The sequence below is a fragment of the Candida pseudojiufengensis genome (genome assembly GCF_024610245.1).
Source record: "Candida pseudojiufengensis strain CBS 10847 chromosome Unknown scaffold3, whole genome shotgun sequence".
NCBI lineage: Eukaryota > Fungi > Ascomycota > Pichiomycetes > Serinales > Debaryomycetaceae > Lodderomyces > Lodderomyces pseudojiufengensis.
In genome coordinates, this window is record NW_026261523.1 from 216,243 (window position 1) to 237,492 (window position 21,250).

Here is a 21,250-nt window from a genome sequence, read left to right on the forward strand (position 1 = left end):
TTATTGTGTTAACTCTAAATTTTCAGAAGGACCTTAACGCGGAATTCTGCAATCAGTCAGATACTATTCACTACAACAATTCCAGAAAGAAAGTTATATGGAACTAATGCTTTCTAGCTCTGTCTAGTAATTAATCACTCAATTGAAATTACGAGAAACAAATACTCACTTGAATGGTTTAGATTCAAATAGGTTGTTCATACTTTGGGATTATAAAGTAAGCCTCAAAAAATTCATCAATCGATTCGTAATTAGCGACTGAGCCACTGATTCAGACCATTGTGAATTACATAACACTCAGAAATCCAAGGACTCTTTACATAGTTATAACTGAAGCTAACTAGAGCCCTTCAATTTCTAGAACAAAGACTCAACTTTGTAATCATGTTGCTATTATTAAACCCTCGTATTTTTTAAGCCGCACCACAAAGTACTTTTGTGTAATCATTTCACAATAGCCCTCTTTTATAGTCTAACTATGAAGTTGTAACTTTAATCACTTCAATCTTATATTCTGTCATACATTTATATCACATTCTAAACTTACCATTAATAACAAAGTCCTATCAAAAAGGCGGACCCGAATGTCACGAAAGTCTAAAGACTTGTCAAATTCAGATAGAACTAAAACTTCACCATTGGCTCCACTACGACTATCAAATATAGCCTCAACTGTACCAAATGGTAAAAAGAACACCATCAAAGATGGAAGGAGAAGATCATCCGAAGAAAAGAATATAAAACCTACTTTTGCGGTAGCACCTGTGATTACTACGACTCCTCCTAGATCGATCAAAATCAATGACTCTAACTCCAAGTCATACCAAAAGCATCGAAACAGTAGCTCAAATACCAAACTATCTGATATTGAGTTAAAGGACCTAAATTCAGATTCACTAGATGATTCCTTGAATCAATTAATATCGAATGGTGAAACATTGATTAAATCCGATTCATCTTCATCGGATCATTTATCTAAAGATGACATAAGAAAAGCTGGACAATTGGCTTCATTATTAGTTGATACAAGAAATGTTCTAAAAGCAGATTGTAATGTTATTGATCCTGAACCGAATTTGAAAGTAAATTCAAATTCGAGTAATGAAAATACTGTCTCCAAAATAAGCAGAAATACATATGTTAGAGCTGAGAAAGTAAAGACAATGCTAGGAGTGAAATACCTTTATATCGAGAGGATACATGAGTGGGATCAAATAAACGGTCATGAGAACGAGCATCCAGGAGTGGAAGGAGTTTATAATCCTTTGCAAATTTTAAGAAACAGAAAGCTTAGAGCCAAATATAATGAATATCCAAAACCATTATTAATGAAGACCTTGCCATTAGCTTGTAACGTTTTCAGTCGACATAATCAACAAAATCATCATCACCACCATCCGCATAGGAAAAAAGACTGGCGAATGCCATGGGCAATCGAACTAAATGAACTCATCAGTGACTCTCGATGGCGTGTAAATCATTGGGATGAATTGAAAGACCCTAAAGGAAACTACTGGTTCAATACGATGGACGGAGAACGAAGGGAGCATGAGCATCTTCATTCTCGTAGGAAAAAGAAGCATAACTTCAGGAGAAGAATTCATGATAGATTGTTTGACCTGTCTGAAGATGAGAAATTGGAAAAATTCTCAGGAAGTAAGAATGGTAGACGATTGGAACCGAACTCAAGTTCAGATGGCGAACTTCATAATATTAGTTTATCACGTTCAAAATCTCCTGGAAAAGGTATAAGATCAAAAGTGAAAAAATTCTATCAAGGTGATTCTTCATCTTCCTCCAATGTACTAAATCAATTTGATGATCCAACAAATGATTATGAAATGCCCTATAATGAAGATCTGATGATGACACCAACTCCACAGAATAAAGTAAAAGTCAATGGTTCAAACTATCAAATTGATGAGGTTGATCGTGTTGAAAATGCACCACAATTACTTCCACCGGCAATTAAAATTGAGCCAACTACACCAGAGCCCAATACAAAATCTGAATCATCATCGCCCCATCAAACTCATCAACAAACCGTACAAGACGTTGAAATCCAACCGACACATAAAGAGAGATCCAATACTAATGATTCCTCCCCTATATCAAGTGCAGATGCTGGTGAATTATCAAATAGTCCAGGCAAAAACAACAATGAGTTAATTGACAAACACGAACAGAATTTAGCTCAGTTGTTCCGGTATTTAATATACTTTATTGAATCATGCTCAAGTCGAACTCAATATTTATTATCAATATATCCAAATTATTTGAATTTGGTACAAAATAAAATCAATGATATAACTACAAACTCCATTTATGAATCATTAAATTCTATGTCAAGTATTAATGATGAGACTTTACCAGCTTACGAAGAATTATATCTGGGTTTCTTGGATGAAACTCAATCTATTTTGCACATGGTCAACGAACAATACTCCATGAAGATAGACACGTTGTTGAGTACTAGTGATCGGTCGATTTCAGAAATTAACGCCTCATTATCATTGGAACTACGAAAAACAAATGAAAGATTGGATTCTTTGGAGAATGCATTGATCAATAATTCAAATAACTTGAAAAAAGATATTTTAAATGACGCATCAAATTATAAATTACTTTACTTGATTTTGGAAAATATAATTGTGATTTTGTTGAAGTTAGTATGGGTAATTGTCAATATTTACAAAGTTTTTGCATTTCTTGTTAGAATAATATGGAAAATAATAAGAATTTTTATCTAAGTATGGACAATTTATTAATGTATACAGCACTTTTTTTTGCATTATATAAAACTTACTTCTCAAATTATTTTTACGAACTCTAACTATTTAGATATATTAGTGCTAATAAGCAAAATATATGTTTGATTTCCTTTATGACATTAGTGGTCGAATTTGAATGAGGATATGAGAATTTCCAGAAAATGACACAAAAAAAGTTTATTCGAAAAGCCGTTTTTTCTCGTGTCAGATCGAATTGATTATCTATTTTATTCACTTCTATTTACAGTATTGTATCTATTCAAGTAGATTGATCCATCTTCCTTGAATAGCTAGAATGCAACCTAAATCCATTACGTTATTACAAAAGATCGATTTCATAATAGAGCAAATCTTAACCAAGTTTCAAGATATCTTTGAATCATTAAAGAACGATACAAAACCAAAGGAATTACTATCAATTGAATCATTAAGTATTGAAAATAATGCCAATCAAATAATAAGATTATGTCAAGACTTACTAAGTATATCGAGAAATATCAAAGAAACTTGGATATTGAGTAGTTTGAAGGTTGAGAATGGTGGGAAAGAAGACCCTGGGGAAGACGAAAACGTTGATAGAGTATTTCAACTATTCAATGAATTGACTGAAAATATATCCAAGTTCGAATCTCCTCAAGTATATGGATGAAGAGCTTGAAGATATAGTAAGAAACGAGTATTATTAGGTTGCAGATAATACCTTACACCCATGAATCATTTTGATGTCTATGGTTCTTTCTACTCGAGGAAAGGAGGACTAAGTCCAGTCATGGATACATATCGAGGTGATATTCACGATCACTTCAATATTTGGTTTCAAAACAATTCACTCAAAATGTCATTATGTCTAAATTCTTCTGATGTTTTAATTGTGGAAGCAAAGAAGTTGCCTTGGAGTTAATAATGAGGTAGAACTTTTTAAAGTAGACTACCTGAGAGTAATACGGTATGGGTTTTAAGTTTCTTCGACTCTAGAGATATTCTGAGAATGATATTATATTCAGGTTGGTCATCGTGTCATTAATACAACATATTTTTTAGATCGAACGTATCATAAAGCCGTATTATCAATGCTAACACAATTCCATCATCATCTTCAATCAAGCTATCGTCGGCTTGTACCCCATTAGCCAGAGAATTGGCACTTCGTATCAAAAACGCTTCATCCTCCTCGATTCTTCTACCACCAAGTAGTGAGCTTTGATGAAATACACTTTGAAATAATATTAATTGAATAAATAGTACCACTAAATCAATTATGACAATTTGCATTAATCCTAGTTTCAAAATCTTTAACCAGAATGAGTCAGATTGGTTTAAGTCGGGGGTTGATTCACCAATGAATGAAACGAACCACCATGTACCATATTCCAATTTTGACAATTTATCTTCATCGACTAAAGATACCACCCAAGTACAAATAAATATAACATGGTATAATATAACAAATATGGTTTTGATGTATAACATATAACATAGTTTCGGTAATCTTGACTTTAAATAATTAAGTCTCTCTTCGGCATTCTCTTCATTTTCAAAAACTATCTCCAAAATAGATTGATTACCTGACAAAAGTATTTTTGGATTTAGTCCAAGTAATGGTACAATATTTAGTATGAAAGGTATTAAACAAGCTAAATGACAATATTTTGAAAATTGATAAAATATAAGAATATAACATAATGATGATAAATTCTGTAAAAGATCATGCTGAAATTTGGTTTTTTTATGAATGATATTACTCGAAATGAATTTTTGTTGTAGTTCTTGCTGAAGATTTTCACTCACTATTTCAGTCGCCCCTGCTTTCTTTCCTAAAAGTGTATTACTTTGTTGTGTTATATTAGAGTCAAATGACCCAGGCATAGTATATGATGCCATGATAACATTGAGTAAAACTGTTGATTTTAACTTTGATAAACTATTAATCTCTAGATCTTTTGCATTCGTTTTTGTTACTCAATATTTTATGGTGATATTGCGCGTTTAACTTATCATCTTGTTGAACTCAATCTAAATATACATTGGAAGTTACGATTTAAAAGTACTCCAGTATGGAGTTTAATTGTAATTATACTCGGTGAAAATACCGCGCTTGTTAGTTTACGGTGGAATGTTTCGCTCATGAATATGATTTGTTCATTTGTAAGCGAAAATTAAACCAATCTGAATCAACTTAAATCTATGTCATGAATTTAAAAAATATCATATATGAGAGACCAGTATTAAAGAAAAAGTATATTATCTACAACAAAGCTTTTGATTCAGTGAAAAATCCCTAGTTTTGTATTATAATTTTGATTAATTTCTTTCTACTTAAATATGACCTTAAGCAAAAAGTGATCCGATATCAGCTGGCATTTCAATGATTTGAGTAGAGTAGAATTTTTCAATTTCTCTCATCATACCAACATCTTTATCAGTAACGAAGTTAATTGCAACACCTTTTCTACCGAAACGACCTCCTCTACCAATTCTATGAATATAGTTTTCTTTGTTTGCTGGTAAATCGTAGTTGATAACTAATGAAACTTGTTGAACATCAATTCCTCTAGCTAATAAATCAGTGGCAATTAAAATTCTTGATGATCCTGATCTGAATTCTTTCATGATGGTATCTCTTTCGGATTGTGGTAAATCAGCGTGAATTGCTGAAACAGTGAAATTTTGTTCTCTTAATTTGTTGGTTAAAAATTCAACTTTTTGTCTAGTATTACAGAAAATAACAGCTTGAGTAACTGAGATTGAATCATATAAATCAACTAAACAATCGAATTTATAATCTTCTACTTCAACATTGATGAAAAATTGTTTGATACCTTCTAAAGTTAATTCATCTTTTTTGACTAAAATTCTGACTGGATTGTTCATGAATTTTGTAGTAACTTCTAAGACATCTTGTGGCATGGTAGCTGATAATAAGACAACTTGAGTTGTTTCTGGTAATAATCTGAAAATATTGTAAATTTGTTCTTTAAATCCTGATGATAACATTTCATCGGCTTCATCTAAGATGAACATTTTAACTTTATCGGTTTTGAAGTATCTTCTTTCGATCATATCAAAGACTCTACCAGGAGTACCAACAACAATTTGGACACCTGATTTGAAAGCTTCAATATCGTCACTCATTGAAGTACCACCAATTGATGCATGGACGGTAACTTTTAAGTATAAACCAATTGAAGTAATGACGTTTTTGATTTGTAAAGCTAATTCTCTTGTTGGAGCTAAGATTAAAGCTTGAGTTGATTTTTCATTTTCATCGATTCTTTGTAATGCAGAAATGGTGAAAGTAGCGGTTTTACCGGTACCTGATTGAGCTTGAGCTAAGACATCTCTACCTTCAGTGATTGGTAAAATAGCTCTTTGTTGAATGGCTGATGGAGTTTCGTAACCGTAACCAAAAATACCTCTAACAATATTTGGTTTTAAGTTTAAGTCATCGAATTTGTAAACGACATTATCGTAGTTTGATTCAATTAAACCTGAATCAATTTCAGTAATACCTTCTGATGCCATATTTTTGATATGATTTGAGGAGTGTTAAAACAATTAAACAAAATTCAAATTCAATCAAGTGAAAAATTGTTATAAAAATTAAAGAGACGAAAAAAAAAAAAAATTATTATGATGATGATTTGTGTTGATTTACACTACCATCATTAATATAAGGGGAGTTTCATGTAAGTTAAATCTATAGAATCTAGATCAACTAAGTACTGCTTAAAATGGATGACCTCCAAATCAGGTAACTTCCAGATGTGTTGATAGTCGCGGATTTCATTGGCAAATATGGCTAGGGTCAATCAAGTATCAAAAGAAATTTTTGCCATCATGACAATATAAGCGAACGTCATTCACTTCCCTACAACCTATATTTGACTCAAGACAAGTAATGACCATTCTTTAACTATCATGATGTAGTTCTAAAACAGATATTGAATCAGTGAAAAGTAGGAACCATTTTCTCCTTGAATATCTACAAATACAAATCAGATTACCGTAAAATTATTTTGTACATTAATTTATAAAAAACATTAAAACCCAATTGAAAGAAGCAAAAAAATCTATCTTGAATAAGACCAAACATTTTTTAATAATCCATCTTGTTGAGCTAATCTGTTTAATGAATCATCAGCTTCACCTCTACCTCTAACGTAACCACTTAAACAATAACTAATGTTTTCACCTGGAATAGCTCTACCTTCTTCATCAACTTTAGCAATTGAGATTTGTACTGAAGCGTGATCTTTAGCTTTGATGATTCTGTTGGTGGCAGAACATTTTCTTGGGACGTATAATTCAACCTAAAATGCACATGTTAGTATATTATTGAAGATGATTTATTAGGGTCTGATGGCAGTCTGGGTAATTGAAAGTAATAACTTATCCCAAAAAATTTGATAAAGTTTCGTAGATGTAAACCTTAATTATAAGTTGATCCCAGTCATATTCTAATAAGATTCTTTTCTAAGTAATAACAGTTCGAACTCTGTGTTCCTCATATTCCATCATGTCTCATATGTTCTATTCTATTATTCCTGATGTGATTTCCTCATAATATTTCGGAAAATAAGTCGTCACATGTGAAAGTACATGCATATATACTGGTTTTTTGTTTTCATGAATCAGATTTGTTGAATTGTTGAACAAGTCATCTAATAATATGTGAAACTGTTGTTGACATGGATTCTTGATAGTAATTTGGCTTGACTTATCAGTTCCAACTTTAAATGACATTCAAAACTCTCCAAAGTAACGTGCTCCATCCCACTAAATGCAAGGTAGACATACTAATTGACCTTTATCGTTTTCCATTTTGATATAGTTATTTTATGATGTTGGTTGGTTAATGGTATACTATTTTTCAGTCAAACAGAAAAAAAATTACTAGTACTTTGAAAACCGCATACATTAAATTTCATTACACAAAATTAAAACAAAAAAGGGTTACAGCCCTAACCCATGTTTTAGAGTTTATAAATTGTTTCAAGTTTATAGACTGTTGCAAATACATTCTTAAACTGACGTCAGACATCGGCAAATGTCTCTCTTTTCAGAACTAATTGTTTATCAAATCAGTAGTCTAACTTGTGAAACAGTAAAGAAATAAACTGTATGATAACCGACATAGTCTAGTATCGAAGAAAAAAAAGATGTTTCATTAAATAAATAAGTTTTTTAATACTCAATACTATACGTCTTTCAATTTCAATACAGCAACTGATTCTATATGATGAGTTTGAGGGAAAAAATCAAAACCTTTTATACTCTCAACCATATATTTACTTCCATTAGTAGTATGATTTAAAAACCATTCAACATCTCTAGCTTGTGAATGAACATTACAAGAAACATATACAATTTTAGCAGGATTATAAGAACTTAATTGATTTAAAAATATATCATCACAACCTTTCCTTGGTGGATCTAATATAACTGATGTTTGTTCCGGTGGAGTATCTATATCTTTAAAAATTTCTTCTGCTTTACCTACTATAAATTTAGCATTTTCAATTGAATTCAATTTAGCATTATGACGAGCAAAAGTTACTGAATCTGCACTTACTTCAACTCCAATAACTTTTGATACATTTTCTGAACATGTTATTGAAAATAAACCTGAACCACAATAAGCATCAACTAAATAATTTTCATTTTTATTACTTCCTTGTAAAAGGTTTTCTTTTACATATGATGTTATAATTGGTAAAATTGAATTATTATTTTGAAAAAATTCACCTGCTGAAAATTCAAATTTATAATCACCTATAATTTCTTGTACAACTTGTCTTGAATTTGTAACACATGTTTTTATTAATGTCTTGTTATTTTCTTCTATTTCAACTTTTGTGATCTCATCATTATCATCCCTTGAAGCTTCGTCTAATTTGATTGTTTCAGATTTAATTTTAGTATTTTCTCTCAATAATATCGTAGCTCCTTTCTTGTAAGTTTTATAAGTTTTTTCCAATCTTTTACGCTCATTTTTTAATCCCATATTCACAATATTTGTACCAATTTCACATTCCTCAATATCCATAATAGCACCAGGAGGTCCAAAATCAGTATTTTTTCTCCAAGTTGGTCTTCCTTTTGCACCAAATCCAAAATTAGGTCTTTCACTTAAATCAGCACCAGTTTTTTTATTAGGTATATTAAAATGTGGAGTTAATTTTGTTCTATAATTATATTGTAATGGTGAACCTTGACATTTTAAAACTTCTGGTAATAAATTTAATTCAAATAATTTAGGAGCAAAATGTTTATATGCATTAATAATAGTTTTTCTTTTAATTTTTAACTGTTCTTCATATGAAATATCTTGAAGTTGACAACCTGAGCATTTTCCAAAATATCTACATTTTATTAAAGAATCGTCTCGTATATTTGAGCTTTTTTGAATCGATAATAAATCAGATTCTGCGTATAATGGATGAGTTTTAAAAATTTTAATTGTTACTATATCTCCAGGAATTCCAAATGGTACAATTACAACTTGATATTTTTTATCTTTTTCAATATGTGGTATAAGTGCAATACCATCACCATTTGATAAAAACGATAGTATTTCTACATTTTCAACTTCTCTATGATATTTTTCCTCGACGGACTTATCATTCAAAATTCCCGTCAAATCATTTTTTATATCATCCAAAGAAATATTGTGATCTTTACATAATTGTTTTATTTCAAATTCTAATACACCTAAAGGACTAGTAGATTCAATTGGTTTTGGTCTGTACCTTTTTAATTTTGATTTTTTTGACTTTTGACGATGTCCATTTTGTTTTTGTTTTTGCTCCAGTGCTTCATTTTCATCATTTGGGGGTGTTAATGGTCTTTTCTTTTCATCTAATTCTGTAGTCATTTCGAACTGGGGTATTTTGAAAATAACTTTTATAGTTACCTCATCTTTTATGCTTTCGTAAATATTGATTTAAATTTATTTTTTTTTCGTTATTGTGAAACATCAGTATATAGTGACACAAAATGATTTATCTTTAGTAATTAAATTTATTAAGGAATTTATTGGCTGCAAAATATAATTGATTCTGATATAACTCACGGATAACTTACACATTCATTTACGATTACCCAATGGTCCCAGTATTTTTCTTTTAATAATAAATTTATGTTTCATGGCTCCGCAAGAAAACTATTCTGATCGCCAACGATCCTATGAAACAGAGAGAGATGATTATTATAATTGAAGATTAATAAAAAATGACTAGATTGTTTATTAGGCTATATATTCAGTAAAATACCATCAATTAAGCTATCAATATCTTCAACTTTTATACCACAACTTAAACTAATTAATTTTCTATATTTATACATTTTATTATTTATTCCATATTGCTTAGTTTTGGTTATAATTTCATTAATTAATTTTTTTCTTTTAATTTGTAAATTTGTTAATTCTAATGCATAATCAAATTTTGTTTCATTAAATAATTCAGATTCTTCTTCATCATCATCTTCCTGTGATTGATCATGTTGGGTTGCCATTGATTTGGTTTCTTCTTCTTGAATTAAATTAGTTAGTATTTTAGATTGATTTTTTTGAATTATATTAGTTAATTGTTTTTCTTTTTCTACAATTTGTTTTTGAAATGATTCAATATAATTATTTACAATTGTATGAGCTTGATCAATTGAATTTATTTCATTTTCCTCAATTCCTGAACTATGAAATAAATTTATAATGTTTTTAATAGAATTTTGTGCTTCAATTTGTTTTGAAGTTATTAAATGTTTCATTTGTTCAATATCTTCATCTAATTTATTAGATTCTTTTGAATATGAGTCTGAATAAGAATTAATTAAATTTGTAACAATTGATGATAAGTCTTGAAATGGAAGGTTTGATTTTGTTTGATTTTCTTCAATGATTCTACCGTCATTGTCTAGTTTAGGTATATTTAATTTTCCTAATGGTTTTGTGTGAAATTGTTTGATTGATGGAACGTCTTGCTTAAGTTGTGGTGATAATTTATCAACAACCGTTTCATTTTTTGATAGGTGATTGTTTATTATTGGAGTTGTAGAACTTTCAACTTCTGAAATGACTGCTAAAGGTTGATGATGTCCAGCTGTTAAGAAATTTTTGTGAAGTGGAGTTGAAACATTATCAAATTGTTTATCAATAAAAATGTTTTCCTTGTCATCATTCAATGCATCCAAGTGTTTACTATCAACTCTTGCAACATTTTCTTCTTCATCCATATCGTCATCTTGTACTGTCGTTCTTTGAGTATCTGGTGTTTCTACTCGGTTGAAAGTAGGTGGTTGAATAGGAGTTGCTAATCCTTCAATTAAACCACTTGTACCATTGGATGTAATTTCTGGTGTTGGTTCAATATGTTGCGATTGTAATTTCGGTTGTTGTGGTAATGGCTGAGGTTGGAGTTGATTCTCTTGCAGTTGCAATTGTTGCTGCTGCTGTTGTTGTTGTGGAAAATTTTGAAATCTCATTTGTAATTGTTGTTGGAATGCAGTTTGAGCAGCATCAATTTGTACATAATTTGGTATAAGATTAAATTGCATTATCAATCCTCTTGCTGTCTCTCGATTAATATTTTCTACATCATCTCTTGCTCCATATTTTAACAAAGTCTTGACAAAACTAATACAACCAGATTTAATTGCAATATGTAAACATGTGTCACCTCTAACATCTTGATGATTCAAAACATTTTTCATTAAATCTACCAGTCTAGCTGGATTTCTATTGGATAAAGAAGTCAATTTGATAAGGATAGTATTCAAATAAACTCGAAGACTTTCAAATTTTGATTTGACTTTTGCAAATTGACATAAATAATGTAAGGGAGTTCTTCCATTTATATCAGTATTGATTAAGCATAATTCTAAATCATCCAATACTTTATCGAAATTTCTTAACTCATAACAATTATTAAATGAAATTAATTTAGATAATGGATTTAATCCAAAATTATTCACAATCAAAGGATTAGCCCCCTTACTTACCAACACGTGAATCATTTCATAATTACCAATAGACGCAGCCCAATGTAATGGAGTGTGCCCTTCATCATCAATTGATTCATTTATATTGAAGTCATTTGGTGGAAATTGAACAAAATAAGGTATTTCTGTATTATCTTCACTAAAAAATTTCAATAGCTGAGCTGCATAACTATTTTCTTCATTAGGACTTGAACCTTGTTGTGGATATTGACTATTGTCGTTGTCGTAAACTTTAACTCTTCGATCATCTGGATTTGAATTTATTGAAGTATCACTATCTCTTTGATCCTGACTTATTGACCAGTTAGTATCATTTGATGACTGTGAAGACAGTAGTTTACCATGTTGAAAAACTTGTTGATGTATTTGATTTGACATAGGAAATTGTTTTGGTATTTGATTAGGGTTTGGAAATGCGTGTTGAGGTGGATGTGGCTGCTGTAACGGTATTTGTTGAGAAGGTGCTTGTGGTGGTAATTGTTGTTGTTGCAACAATTGTTGATTTTGAAAATTATTTGCATAAGGTAGATTGGTATTCACATTGATTGGTATATTATGTTCATTGAAAGGTTGATCCATGACTTGTGGTGGTTGCGGTACCATGGTTTGACTCATGTTGTACATTTGTGGGTATTGAGGTCCATTGAATGAATTTTGTCTACTATTAATATTACTTGATTCTTGAGATGTGAATGACTCTTGAAGATGATTATTTGGATCTTTAACTGCGGCAGCTTCTTCTGCAGCTTGAAGAGCAGCTTTCTTACCTGTTTTATATTTTCTAGGAGTATCACCTGGTAATTTTGGTTTCTTTACATATTTTCTTTTCATTCCTGTTGGATTTTCTTTTGGAGGTGGTTTTGCTTTCTGTGGTATAATTAAATTTGGATCAGTAAAATCCAAGAATAAAACTGGTGCTAATTCTTTTGTAACACCATAAGTTGCAGCTAGTCTTCGAGCATCTTCTAATGGTATCCACGTTCCTTGAAATCTTCCAAATCCTCCTTGAACTTTTTCATGTAAACCTTGTTGAACTCCCTTTTCTAAAATTTTAGTTCTTTTTGCTTTTGGAAAATTACAACATTTTAAAATTTGAGTTGCATTCACCCAATCATCTTTACAACGTCGCATTATTGGTGATTCATTCATATCACATTCATAGACATCAGTCTAATTATTGTTAGTAAGTATTCTTTATAAATCTTTGCCTACTAAACTTTTTGAGCTCAAACGACGCGTCAAGATAAATTAAGTTCGGATCTAAATTAGTAGCATCACTAATTTAATATAAAAGTTGTGATTGATAATTTTAGACATACATTCGAGTAAGTAGCTCGGAATACTGGTGGTGGTCCAGGCATGATATTGTTACTTTATGGTCGTGGTATTTGATCTTTTGAAGTGAATCAAAATTAGATTGAATTATTGTTGGAAATATAAAAATGAGATTTTAATTTTTTTAATTATTTTTTTTTGTTAGAATTTAAATCAAATAAAAAAAAAAGATGGAGTTCACGCGCCCCATAGGGAAAAAAAAAAAATTATTTTTATGCCAGTGAAAAGCTATTTCGGTCGAGCCCAACGCGATATAGACGCGGAGCACCGAGCGAGTTGATCTTGACATCAAACCTCAACTAATAAATACTGGCGAGAGTAATTGTTACTTTGCTCGTACTCCATTTGTTATTAATTGGAGCTAGGTCTAAGAAATTATCGAAGACAATGTCAATTATATAACACTTCATAAGAAAAGTCTGAAACTTCAATTATAAAACTTATTATTTTTTTGTTCTCATTAGTTCTAATTATTAATTTGCAACCATTCGCGTCCTATTTGATTTTTTTGTTTCAATTTTTACAAGAATTTATTTTCGAATGTCTAAGTTGGTTGCATCATCACTGAGTATATCCATGAATTTGAAGCCGAATTTCTCTTTGAATAGTGAAAACGCTAAGTTACATGACAACCAGCTTTTAGCCCACTCCATTCAAATGAGGGAACTTAATTCAAGTTTTTCTAACAAAGTGTGCTTCGAGTAATTTGATATTCAAGTACCAAATTTTGCTGTTAATCTAAGTTGAACCTTGTGAACGAAAATTTCAGTACTGAACTAAAACGAAACGTTCAACAACTAGCTTGCAAATTCTGTTATCCTGAAGTATTTTTATCTTGAAGCGTGATATAAATTAGGCTTAAGTTCGATCTCGGTTAACATCACCAAAATAATAAACTAAGTAATTTTTTTCCGATACGTACTACTTTTTCACGTATGAGGTTAGACACAACAAGTTCTCAATAATCACAGGTATTGGCTCAAACAATGTATCGAATCAAACTTATTTTATAATATGAGCATTTACGAAGTCAGGCAAATTATTCTCCTGAACTATTAGTACATTAATTAGTCTATATTTATAAATTTGTGTAATTACCAAATTTGTACTAAATTTCTTCTCATTTATCAAAAAGATCTTCCTACTTATTATTGTATATTCTTAGCCAGACTATATACGAACTTAAAATACACACGCCTTACTAGATAAAATTTATTCAACTAGTCTAATACTAGTTGAATCTCAAATTAGTATTAGAGAAGGTTCAGTTTCAGTTTCAGTTTCAGTTAAATCTCCACTTTAAATTATTTACTTTTATATGACTTGTTTTTATCCAATTTTTCTTGACTTATGTTGTCGTTGTTAAGTAACCACTAAACTTGAAATTAAGTTTATTAATTACGTATTAAGTTGTTGTTGATAGTATTATTATTTAGTGATTTTGTGTCATATATAATAAATTAAATGTAAGGCTAAGTTAAGAAAATTGTTTCATAATAAATTAATATAACTACTATCAATATTTACTGTTAAATATTTATAAATACCGTCATTTCTTAATCATTCATTCATTCATTTTTTAGATTAAACTATTAGGAGTTCATTTGTATCGATATCATTTCACTTTTTATTTTTTCATTCACAAACCATAGATCTCATTCATATATACAATCATCCTAAATCATGACCACAACAAAATCATCAAATAATGATCTACCGAAATCTAGATTAGGTATAAAAGTAGTTCATGTAAAATCAGTAACTGGTACAATTATTATGTTAGATGATCCAAATGATGAAAATGATTTAAATTCAATGAAAAAATCAAGAACTGGTATAATATTAAATCCTCAACCTCAAGATTCTCCAAATGATCCTTTAAATTGGTCTGTTTGGAGAAGAGATATTTGTTTAATTATTATTGGTTTAGCTAGTTTTTTAGGTGGTGGACAATCTCCTTTATTAGCTGCTGGTATGTCTACTTTAGTTGTGGAATTTGAAAGACCTTTAACTACTATTTCATATTTAGTTGGTGGATTTATGTTATCATTAGGTTGTGGATCAGTTATTGCAAGTCCAACTGCTGTATTATATGGAAAAAGATTTGTTTATATATTAGGAACTTTTATATTTATGATGGGAGCAATATGGGGAGGTATTGCACAAAATTTTGGTAATTTAATGGGTGCAAGAGTTTTAACTGGTATTGGTGCATCACCAACTGAATGTTTACCGAGTTCAACTATTGCAGAAATTTATTTTGCTCATGAAAGAGCTTATAGAATTGGTTTATATACTATGTTAATGTTAGGAGGTAAAAATATTATACCATTATTATCAGGTTTAATATTTCAATATTTAGATAGACATTGGTTATTTTGGATTTTAGCAATGTTTTTAGGTTTTACTTTAATTATGATTATTCTATTTGTACCTGATACATTTTGGGATAGATCACCAAAACCTTCAAAAAGATCAATTGAAGAAACTCAATTAGCAAGATCTGTTGCTTCATATCATCCACCATCTCAAAGACCAAATGCATTTGCTTTAAGAACACAATCAAGAAATAGTACAATTTCATCGATAGCATCAAATGCAGAAGATCAAGAAGAAGGTGAAAAACCCATAGGTTTAACTGAAGTTACAACAATTGAAAAAAAGCATAGTTATTTACATAGTATTAGAATTTATCAAGGTAGATTTACAAAGGATAGTTGGTGGATGGTTGCATTAAGACCATTTGTTTTATATACTTATCCCCATGTTTTATTTGGTTCTTTTACTTATGCATTAGCTGTTGTTTGGTTAATTGTTATATCAGAAACTATTGCAGAAATATTTAGACATCCACCATATAATTATGATCAACAAACTGTTGGATTATTTTATATATCACCATTTGTTGGTGGTATATTAGGTTCATTATCTTGTGGTTTAATATCTGATAGATTAAGTAGATTTATGGTTTCAAAAAATAAAGGAGTTTATGAACCAGAATTTAGATTAGTTATGATTATTCCTTCAACTTTTTGTATTGCATTTGGATTAATGGGTTATGGTTGGTCTTCAACTGCACAAAATCCATGGATAGCTCCTGTATTATTTTTTGGTGTTATGTCATTTGGTTCATCAATGGCTTCAACTACTGCAATTACATTTGCCGTTGATTCTTACAAGATGTTTGCTGCAGAAACTTTGGTTTCTTTTAATTTCCTCAAGAATTTTTTAGGTTTTTGTTTTTCATTATTTAATAATAAATATGCTGATGAACAAGGTTATAAAAATGCTTATGTTACTTATGGTGGAATTCAATTATTTGTGAGTTTATTTGCTATACCACTTTATATTTATGGTAAAAAATTAAGAAGATGGACAGATGAAAAAGAATTAATGAGAAGTTTATATCATGAAGATAATGTTCCACCAAGTATGACTTCAAAATTTGATGAAGATGATTCTATTGATTAGAATATTTGTATTGGTTTTATTTCTTAAAGTTTAGTTTAGTTTAATGAATAACGATTTGATTTTCTGTTAAATATTTGGTTAACCTATCTTTGAAACTAATTCCGTTAAATTTATCATCTATTACAGTGGGCATACCTAATTTTTCAATAACACATCCACTCCCCACATTACCATAAATTCCTGCTGTTAACCAATTTTGATCGTTTAATATCCACCCCATTGCAAAACTTCCCAAAAATGAGTTCCCACCACCAGTTACATCGACTACTTTAGATTGATCCTGATGGTACGCCGGTAATTTATAAGTTCCATTGTTTGTTGTATGTATAAAACAACCTTCTGATCCACATCGTATAACTGTACCTGAATTCGGTATTGATTGATACTTTGTAAATCTTATGGCTAATTCTTTTAATAGATTAGATTTTCCAGCTAGTCCTTCTGCTTCATCTAAATTTGGACTGAAAATATGTATATATGGAAGTAATTTAGTTAATTTTGTATAATTTTCATGTATGCAATCAGTAGGTAATGGTTCATAAATAAAAATAGCTTCGGGATTAAATTTCAAAATATCTTTTATTATCGAATTACATCGATCAATTGAACATATTAAATGATAAGTTTTACTTCTTTTTAAATTTTCATATTGAATTATATCATTAACTTCAATTTGTTTTTTAGGTGATAAATATTCAAAAAATCGTATTCCTTTATCGTAAATATTACATCCTCTTGTAGTTAATCGATCACTATCTCTAAAAATTATCCCAGTTGACCAACTTTGTAACTCTGCATATACCGTGGAAGGAAAATCGATACCTTTATCTATTATACCTGAAATTAAATGTGAATTATTAAGTTCAGTAACTATTCTTGCACCCATTATTGCATATGTTCCTGCTCCACCAATTATATCTGTTTGTGAGGGAGCTGGCGGGTCAATATATCGATTTTCATCGATTATGAACATCCCCATTGTTGTGAATAATGACATTATTGTTTGAGTTGCAAAATACTAGAAATAGAAATAATTTACAATCAAATATTTTAATTCCGTAAATTGTGAAACACGCGAAGGTTTGAATTTTGCAACAATTTACTTACGATTTTCGATTCTATAATTTCACGCCTATCAAATAATCTATATAGTCTATAAATAACACTAAACACCATCGTATTCATCCATAAAAAAAGATTGTATCAAACAAATCAATGCAATTAATCCCAATACAAACCAAGGTAAACCACCAATTTCATTTTCATTACACCAAGTCATGAAATGACCAAATAAAATAGGACTTATACCACGAGCTAATGAATTAAGACTTATACCAGCACCATTTATAAATGCTCTATGTGATGGAATTGCTGATGATCTATGAACCATTATCATGGATACACAAAAACTAATTGATACAACTGTTGATAAAATTAATGCAACCAAATAAATACAAAAAGCTGATAACCACGATGGATTCGACGCGTCGTAATCTTGATTGAAAAATAAAAAGTAGGGAAGCAGTGCATATGCAATTGGAATTAAAACAAAAGATAATCTTAAAATTGTAACAGTTTTTAAATGATGATCTAAAATTGGAAATAATATTATAACTGCTATAGTACCAATTATACCAGTACTTGATAATAATTTACCAATTGATTCCGAACTCCACCCATATCCACCTGCAATTGTAAAAGGCCATTTTAAATTAATTAATTGACTTGCCAATAAAACTGGTAAAAATTCTGAATATAAAACAGCATGAAAACATAATAAAAAATTTGATATAACAGATTGAATAACTGGTCCAGTAAATACTTCTCTTGTAAAATAAGATTCTGGAACATTTGTAGTAACATGATTATTTGAAATTACTGGACCTAATTGTTCTGATGAATATCTTCTTCTAGCCGCCTCTCCATATCTTGCAGAAACTAAAGTGTTATCAATCACTTCTTCTTCATCTTCTTCTAATGAAGAATATACTTGATTTGCCGAAAGTAAAACCTCTCTTTCTTCTTCATCAGCTTGTTCTTCATCTTCTCCTTTTCTCGATTTCGATTTTTTAAATCCTAATTTTTTCAAAATCCAATTACCCAATTCTAATCCATAATCTCTCCTACCTTTAAATTCTTCAGAAGGTTCTTCTAAAAATAAAAAGCCTAAAATTAAACTAAAAAATAAATAACCAGCAAAAACAATATTAGACATTGCATACGGATATTTATTAACGAATTCATTATAATTTTCAATTTGAATTTTGGGTCTTGTAAATAAATGATAAGATCCAATTAATGGGCCAATAACTGCTCCAATATTCCAAGTAGTAGCTAATATTGAAAAAGCAATATTTTGATGTTTTTTTTCCACTGCAATTTCACCAACTGCAACTCTTAATACAGAAATATTACCATTTAATGCACCCATCAATGATCTTGCAATCATAGCCATTAAAAAATTTGAACTAAAACCAAATAAAATACTTGATATACCAGTTCCAAATACTCCAAATAATAATATAGGTTTTCTACCATATTTATTTGATGCTTGAGCATGTTGAACACAAAATAAAAATTGAAAAATTGCAAAACTTGAAGATAAATATCCAGCATAAGTTGAAATTTTCAAAATATCTTTTGTTATACCAAAATCTTTAATCATGAAAAATATATATGAAAAAATTGATGTAAATACTAATGGTTCACCTAATCTTAATAGACATAATAATGTTAATTGAGTATATGGAAAGTTTTCCATTTGTTTCCAAAACGATTTTTCAGTCATGATTTGGATTTTGACTATTGAAGTGGTATAGATGAATCCACAGTTTTGTTTACAGCACGTTGAATGATAAATTTTTTGAAAGACCGGTTTATCACTGTAAAAATTATCAGTCCAAATGGGAAACAAAAGCTATCTCAAACATTAATCTTCAAATTTATTAATATTTGTTGATGTTGGAAAGTAGGCCGGTTATAATATTGAGTCATTTTGTTATCAAATTGATACTTTTTCGTACAAAATTTGAATCAAAAATTTATACATTTTCGGTCAAACGTAAGTGAAGTGTTGCAAACTAGGGTCAAAATTTTTCGATTTTTGAACGACTTGTCTGATTGGTCAAGTCGCGTTAAGCTCTGTTAGTATAGAGGCTATTACAACTCTCTCGTATCAGTTTACTGTAAAGAGGAGGTCGTCGGTTCGAATCCGATACAGAGCACTTTTAAATTCACGATGCCAATTTTTTTTGGGCTTGATTTTTCAACTATGTCAAGTTGAGATAGCTGACCAAGACTAAAGAGGAGAAAATAATTGAAAGATTCCATATATTCAGAAGTTTCTTATTCAACTAGTTTTACTACTTGGAGGAGGTGGAGGTGGTGCAGATTCTGATTTTGTTTTGGGTAAAGAAGCTTCATCTAAATGCTTTGATTTTTCTAATTCTTCATTCATATAATCACTTAAACCATCAACAGCTGATGAAGCCACATGTTTTTTCTTTTTATTCACAGATGATTTTGGAGGAGGCGGTACGGATGCAATTGATGGTGGTGCTGGTGGTTCATTGATTGTTGTTGTAATTGGAGGAGGTGGTTGATTTATAATTTCTTCTTCATGATTTTGATCTTGACTAAATAAAACATCATCAATTATTGAATTTTGTTCAAATTTACCAATTACTTCAGGAATTCTATGAAGTATTCCATATCCTACATCACAACCTAAAATACCTCTATTATGACCAGATCCCCAATTTCGTGATAAATTCACAGTAACGGGACGTAAAATATCATAATCATGATTATAAACAAAAAGTGTTATCGGTACATTATCACCATTAGAATTTTGATGATAATTATAATAATTTGCAACAGTATTTGAAAGTAATGATTCACCACCTTTACTTAGTAAACCTTTTGAATTTGGATCAATTGCTGAATCACAACCTATTATGAAATCAGATTGTGGAACTAATTGTGATCTAAATGCTGGAGATCCAGGATGTGTATTTAATATTCTCCAAACAAATGTTGATGTATTTAAATGTTGTGATTCAACTGTAAGTCCCAATTGTTTAAAATTATTTTCAAATAATTTATATCCATTTGCTTCTTCTTCTTCTGAAGGTACGTAATCTTCCAATTCAATGCTTATTTGTCTCAATACTCCACCTTTTGCACTCCATACATCTAGTATCAATTCTTGTTTATTTTTAGCTAACGTTGATAATTCTTTAGCTAATAATTCATAATTTATAGCAGCTGCTTGTTCTGAAGTCGCTGAACCTCCATAATTTATAGTTCCATCTTCATTTATTGAATATGAGTAGTTAGATAAAGATGGATAAAGCATTGGCAATTCATGATTATTAATTTTAATAATATAATCAAACCAAGATTCAAACCCTTTTTTATGTGCAATTGAATGTGGTATTACACTTAAAACTCGTAAAGCATGACCTCTATTATTTATTTGAGTAGCATTTTTGAAATATAAATCATTGGATGGCTCGGTAGTATGCCCTTCAAATCTATCCACTAATTTCTTTGCGAATGAAAACATTGTTGGATTGATTCAACGGTGATTGAAATTAGTTTTCAATATACTTTTTTCTAACACACACAAATGAAGCCGCAGAAATTAAAATCAAGAACCATTTCTACAATCAAAT

The 21,250-nt window shown here is 30.0% G+C and overlaps 11 protein-coding genes across 11 annotated transcripts; 3 read left to right on the forward strand and 8 right to left on the reverse strand. All coding sequences in view use genetic code 12, as the record gives it.

The window, feature by feature from the left end:
• Positions 1-584: 584 nt before the first annotated feature.
• Positions 585-2,750, forward strand: KGF55_000539 (uncharacterized protein; the record flags this gene model as incomplete). Its single annotated transcript, XM_051760427.1, has 1 exon — positions 585-2,750. One exon carries the CDS (start codon positions 585-587, stop codon positions 2,748-2,750), a length of 2,166 nt encoding a protein of 721 aa, XP_051616484.1.
• Positions 2,751-3,066: 316 nt separating this feature from the next.
• On the forward strand, positions 3,067-3,420 carry MED22 (Med22p; the record flags this gene model as incomplete). The annotated part of the gene is made up of 1 exon (XM_051760438.1): positions 3,067-3,420. One exon carries the CDS (start codon positions 3,067-3,069, stop codon positions 3,418-3,420), a length of 354 nt encoding a protein of 117 aa, XP_051616485.1.
• A 371-nt stretch (positions 3,421-3,791) lies between these two features.
• KGF55_000541 (uncharacterized protein) lies at positions 3,792-4,652 on the reverse strand (the record flags this gene model as incomplete). Its single annotated transcript, XM_051760449.1, has 1 exon — positions 3,792-4,652. One exon carries the CDS (start codon positions 4,650-4,652, stop codon positions 3,792-3,794), a length of 861 nt encoding a protein of 286 aa, XP_051616486.1.
• Positions 4,653-5,099: 447 nt separating this feature from the next.
• TIF (translation initiation factor eIF4A) lies at positions 5,100-6,293 on the reverse strand (the record flags this gene model as incomplete). Its single annotated transcript, XM_051760460.1, has 1 exon — positions 5,100-6,293. One exon carries the CDS (start codon positions 6,291-6,293, stop codon positions 5,100-5,102), a length of 1,194 nt encoding a protein of 397 aa, XP_051616487.1.
• Positions 6,294-6,841: 548 nt separating this feature from the next.
• RPS21B (40S ribosomal protein eS21) lies at positions 6,842-7,592 on the reverse strand (the record flags this gene model as incomplete). Its single annotated transcript, XM_051760471.1, has 2 exons — positions 6,842-7,081; positions 7,569-7,592. The coding sequence occupies 2 exons, from the start codon at positions 7,590-7,592 to the stop codon at positions 6,842-6,844; spliced, it is 264 nt and encodes an 87-aa protein (XP_051616488.1).
• A 376-nt stretch (positions 7,593-7,968) lies between these two features.
• Positions 7,969-9,645, reverse strand: TRM2 (Trm2p; the record flags this gene model as incomplete). The annotated part of the gene is made up of 1 exon (XM_051760482.1): positions 7,969-9,645. The coding sequence occupies one exon, from the start codon at positions 9,643-9,645 to the stop codon at positions 7,969-7,971; it is 1,677 nt and encodes a 558-aa protein (XP_051616489.1).
• Positions 9,646-10,022: 377 nt separating this feature from the next.
• On the reverse strand, positions 10,023-13,129 carry SWI4 (SBF complex DNA-binding subunit; the record flags this gene model as incomplete). Its single annotated transcript, XM_051760493.1, has 2 exons — positions 10,023-12,938; positions 13,088-13,129. 2 exons carry the CDS (start codon positions 13,127-13,129, stop codon positions 10,023-10,025), a joined length of 2,958 nt encoding a protein of 985 aa, XP_051616490.1.
• Positions 13,130-14,786: 1,657 nt separating this feature from the next.
• On the forward strand, positions 14,787-16,574 carry HOL4 (Hol4p; the record flags this gene model as incomplete). The annotated part of the gene is made up of 1 exon (XM_051760504.1): positions 14,787-16,574. The coding sequence occupies one exon, from the start codon at positions 14,787-14,789 to the stop codon at positions 16,572-16,574; it is 1,788 nt and encodes a 595-aa protein (XP_051616491.1).
• A 40-nt stretch (positions 16,575-16,614) lies between these two features.
• Positions 16,615-17,571, reverse strand: MAK32 (Mak32p; the record flags this gene model as incomplete). Its single annotated transcript, XM_051760516.1, has 1 exon — positions 16,615-17,571. One exon carries the CDS (start codon positions 17,569-17,571, stop codon positions 16,615-16,617), a length of 957 nt encoding a protein of 318 aa, XP_051616492.1.
• Positions 17,572-17,739: 168 nt separating this feature from the next.
• KGF55_000548 (uncharacterized protein) lies at positions 17,740-19,362 on the reverse strand (the record flags this gene model as incomplete). The annotated part of the gene is made up of 1 exon (XM_051760527.1): positions 17,740-19,362. One exon carries the CDS (start codon positions 19,360-19,362, stop codon positions 17,740-17,742), a length of 1,623 nt encoding a protein of 540 aa, XP_051616493.1.
• A 561-nt stretch (positions 19,363-19,923) lies between these two features.
• KGF55_000549 (uncharacterized protein) lies at positions 19,924-21,141 on the reverse strand (the record flags this gene model as incomplete). The annotated part of the gene is made up of 1 exon (XM_051760538.1): positions 19,924-21,141. The coding sequence occupies one exon, from the start codon at positions 21,139-21,141 to the stop codon at positions 19,924-19,926; it is 1,218 nt and encodes a 405-aa protein (XP_051616494.1).
• Between the last annotated feature and the right edge of the window lie 109 nt (positions 21,142-21,250).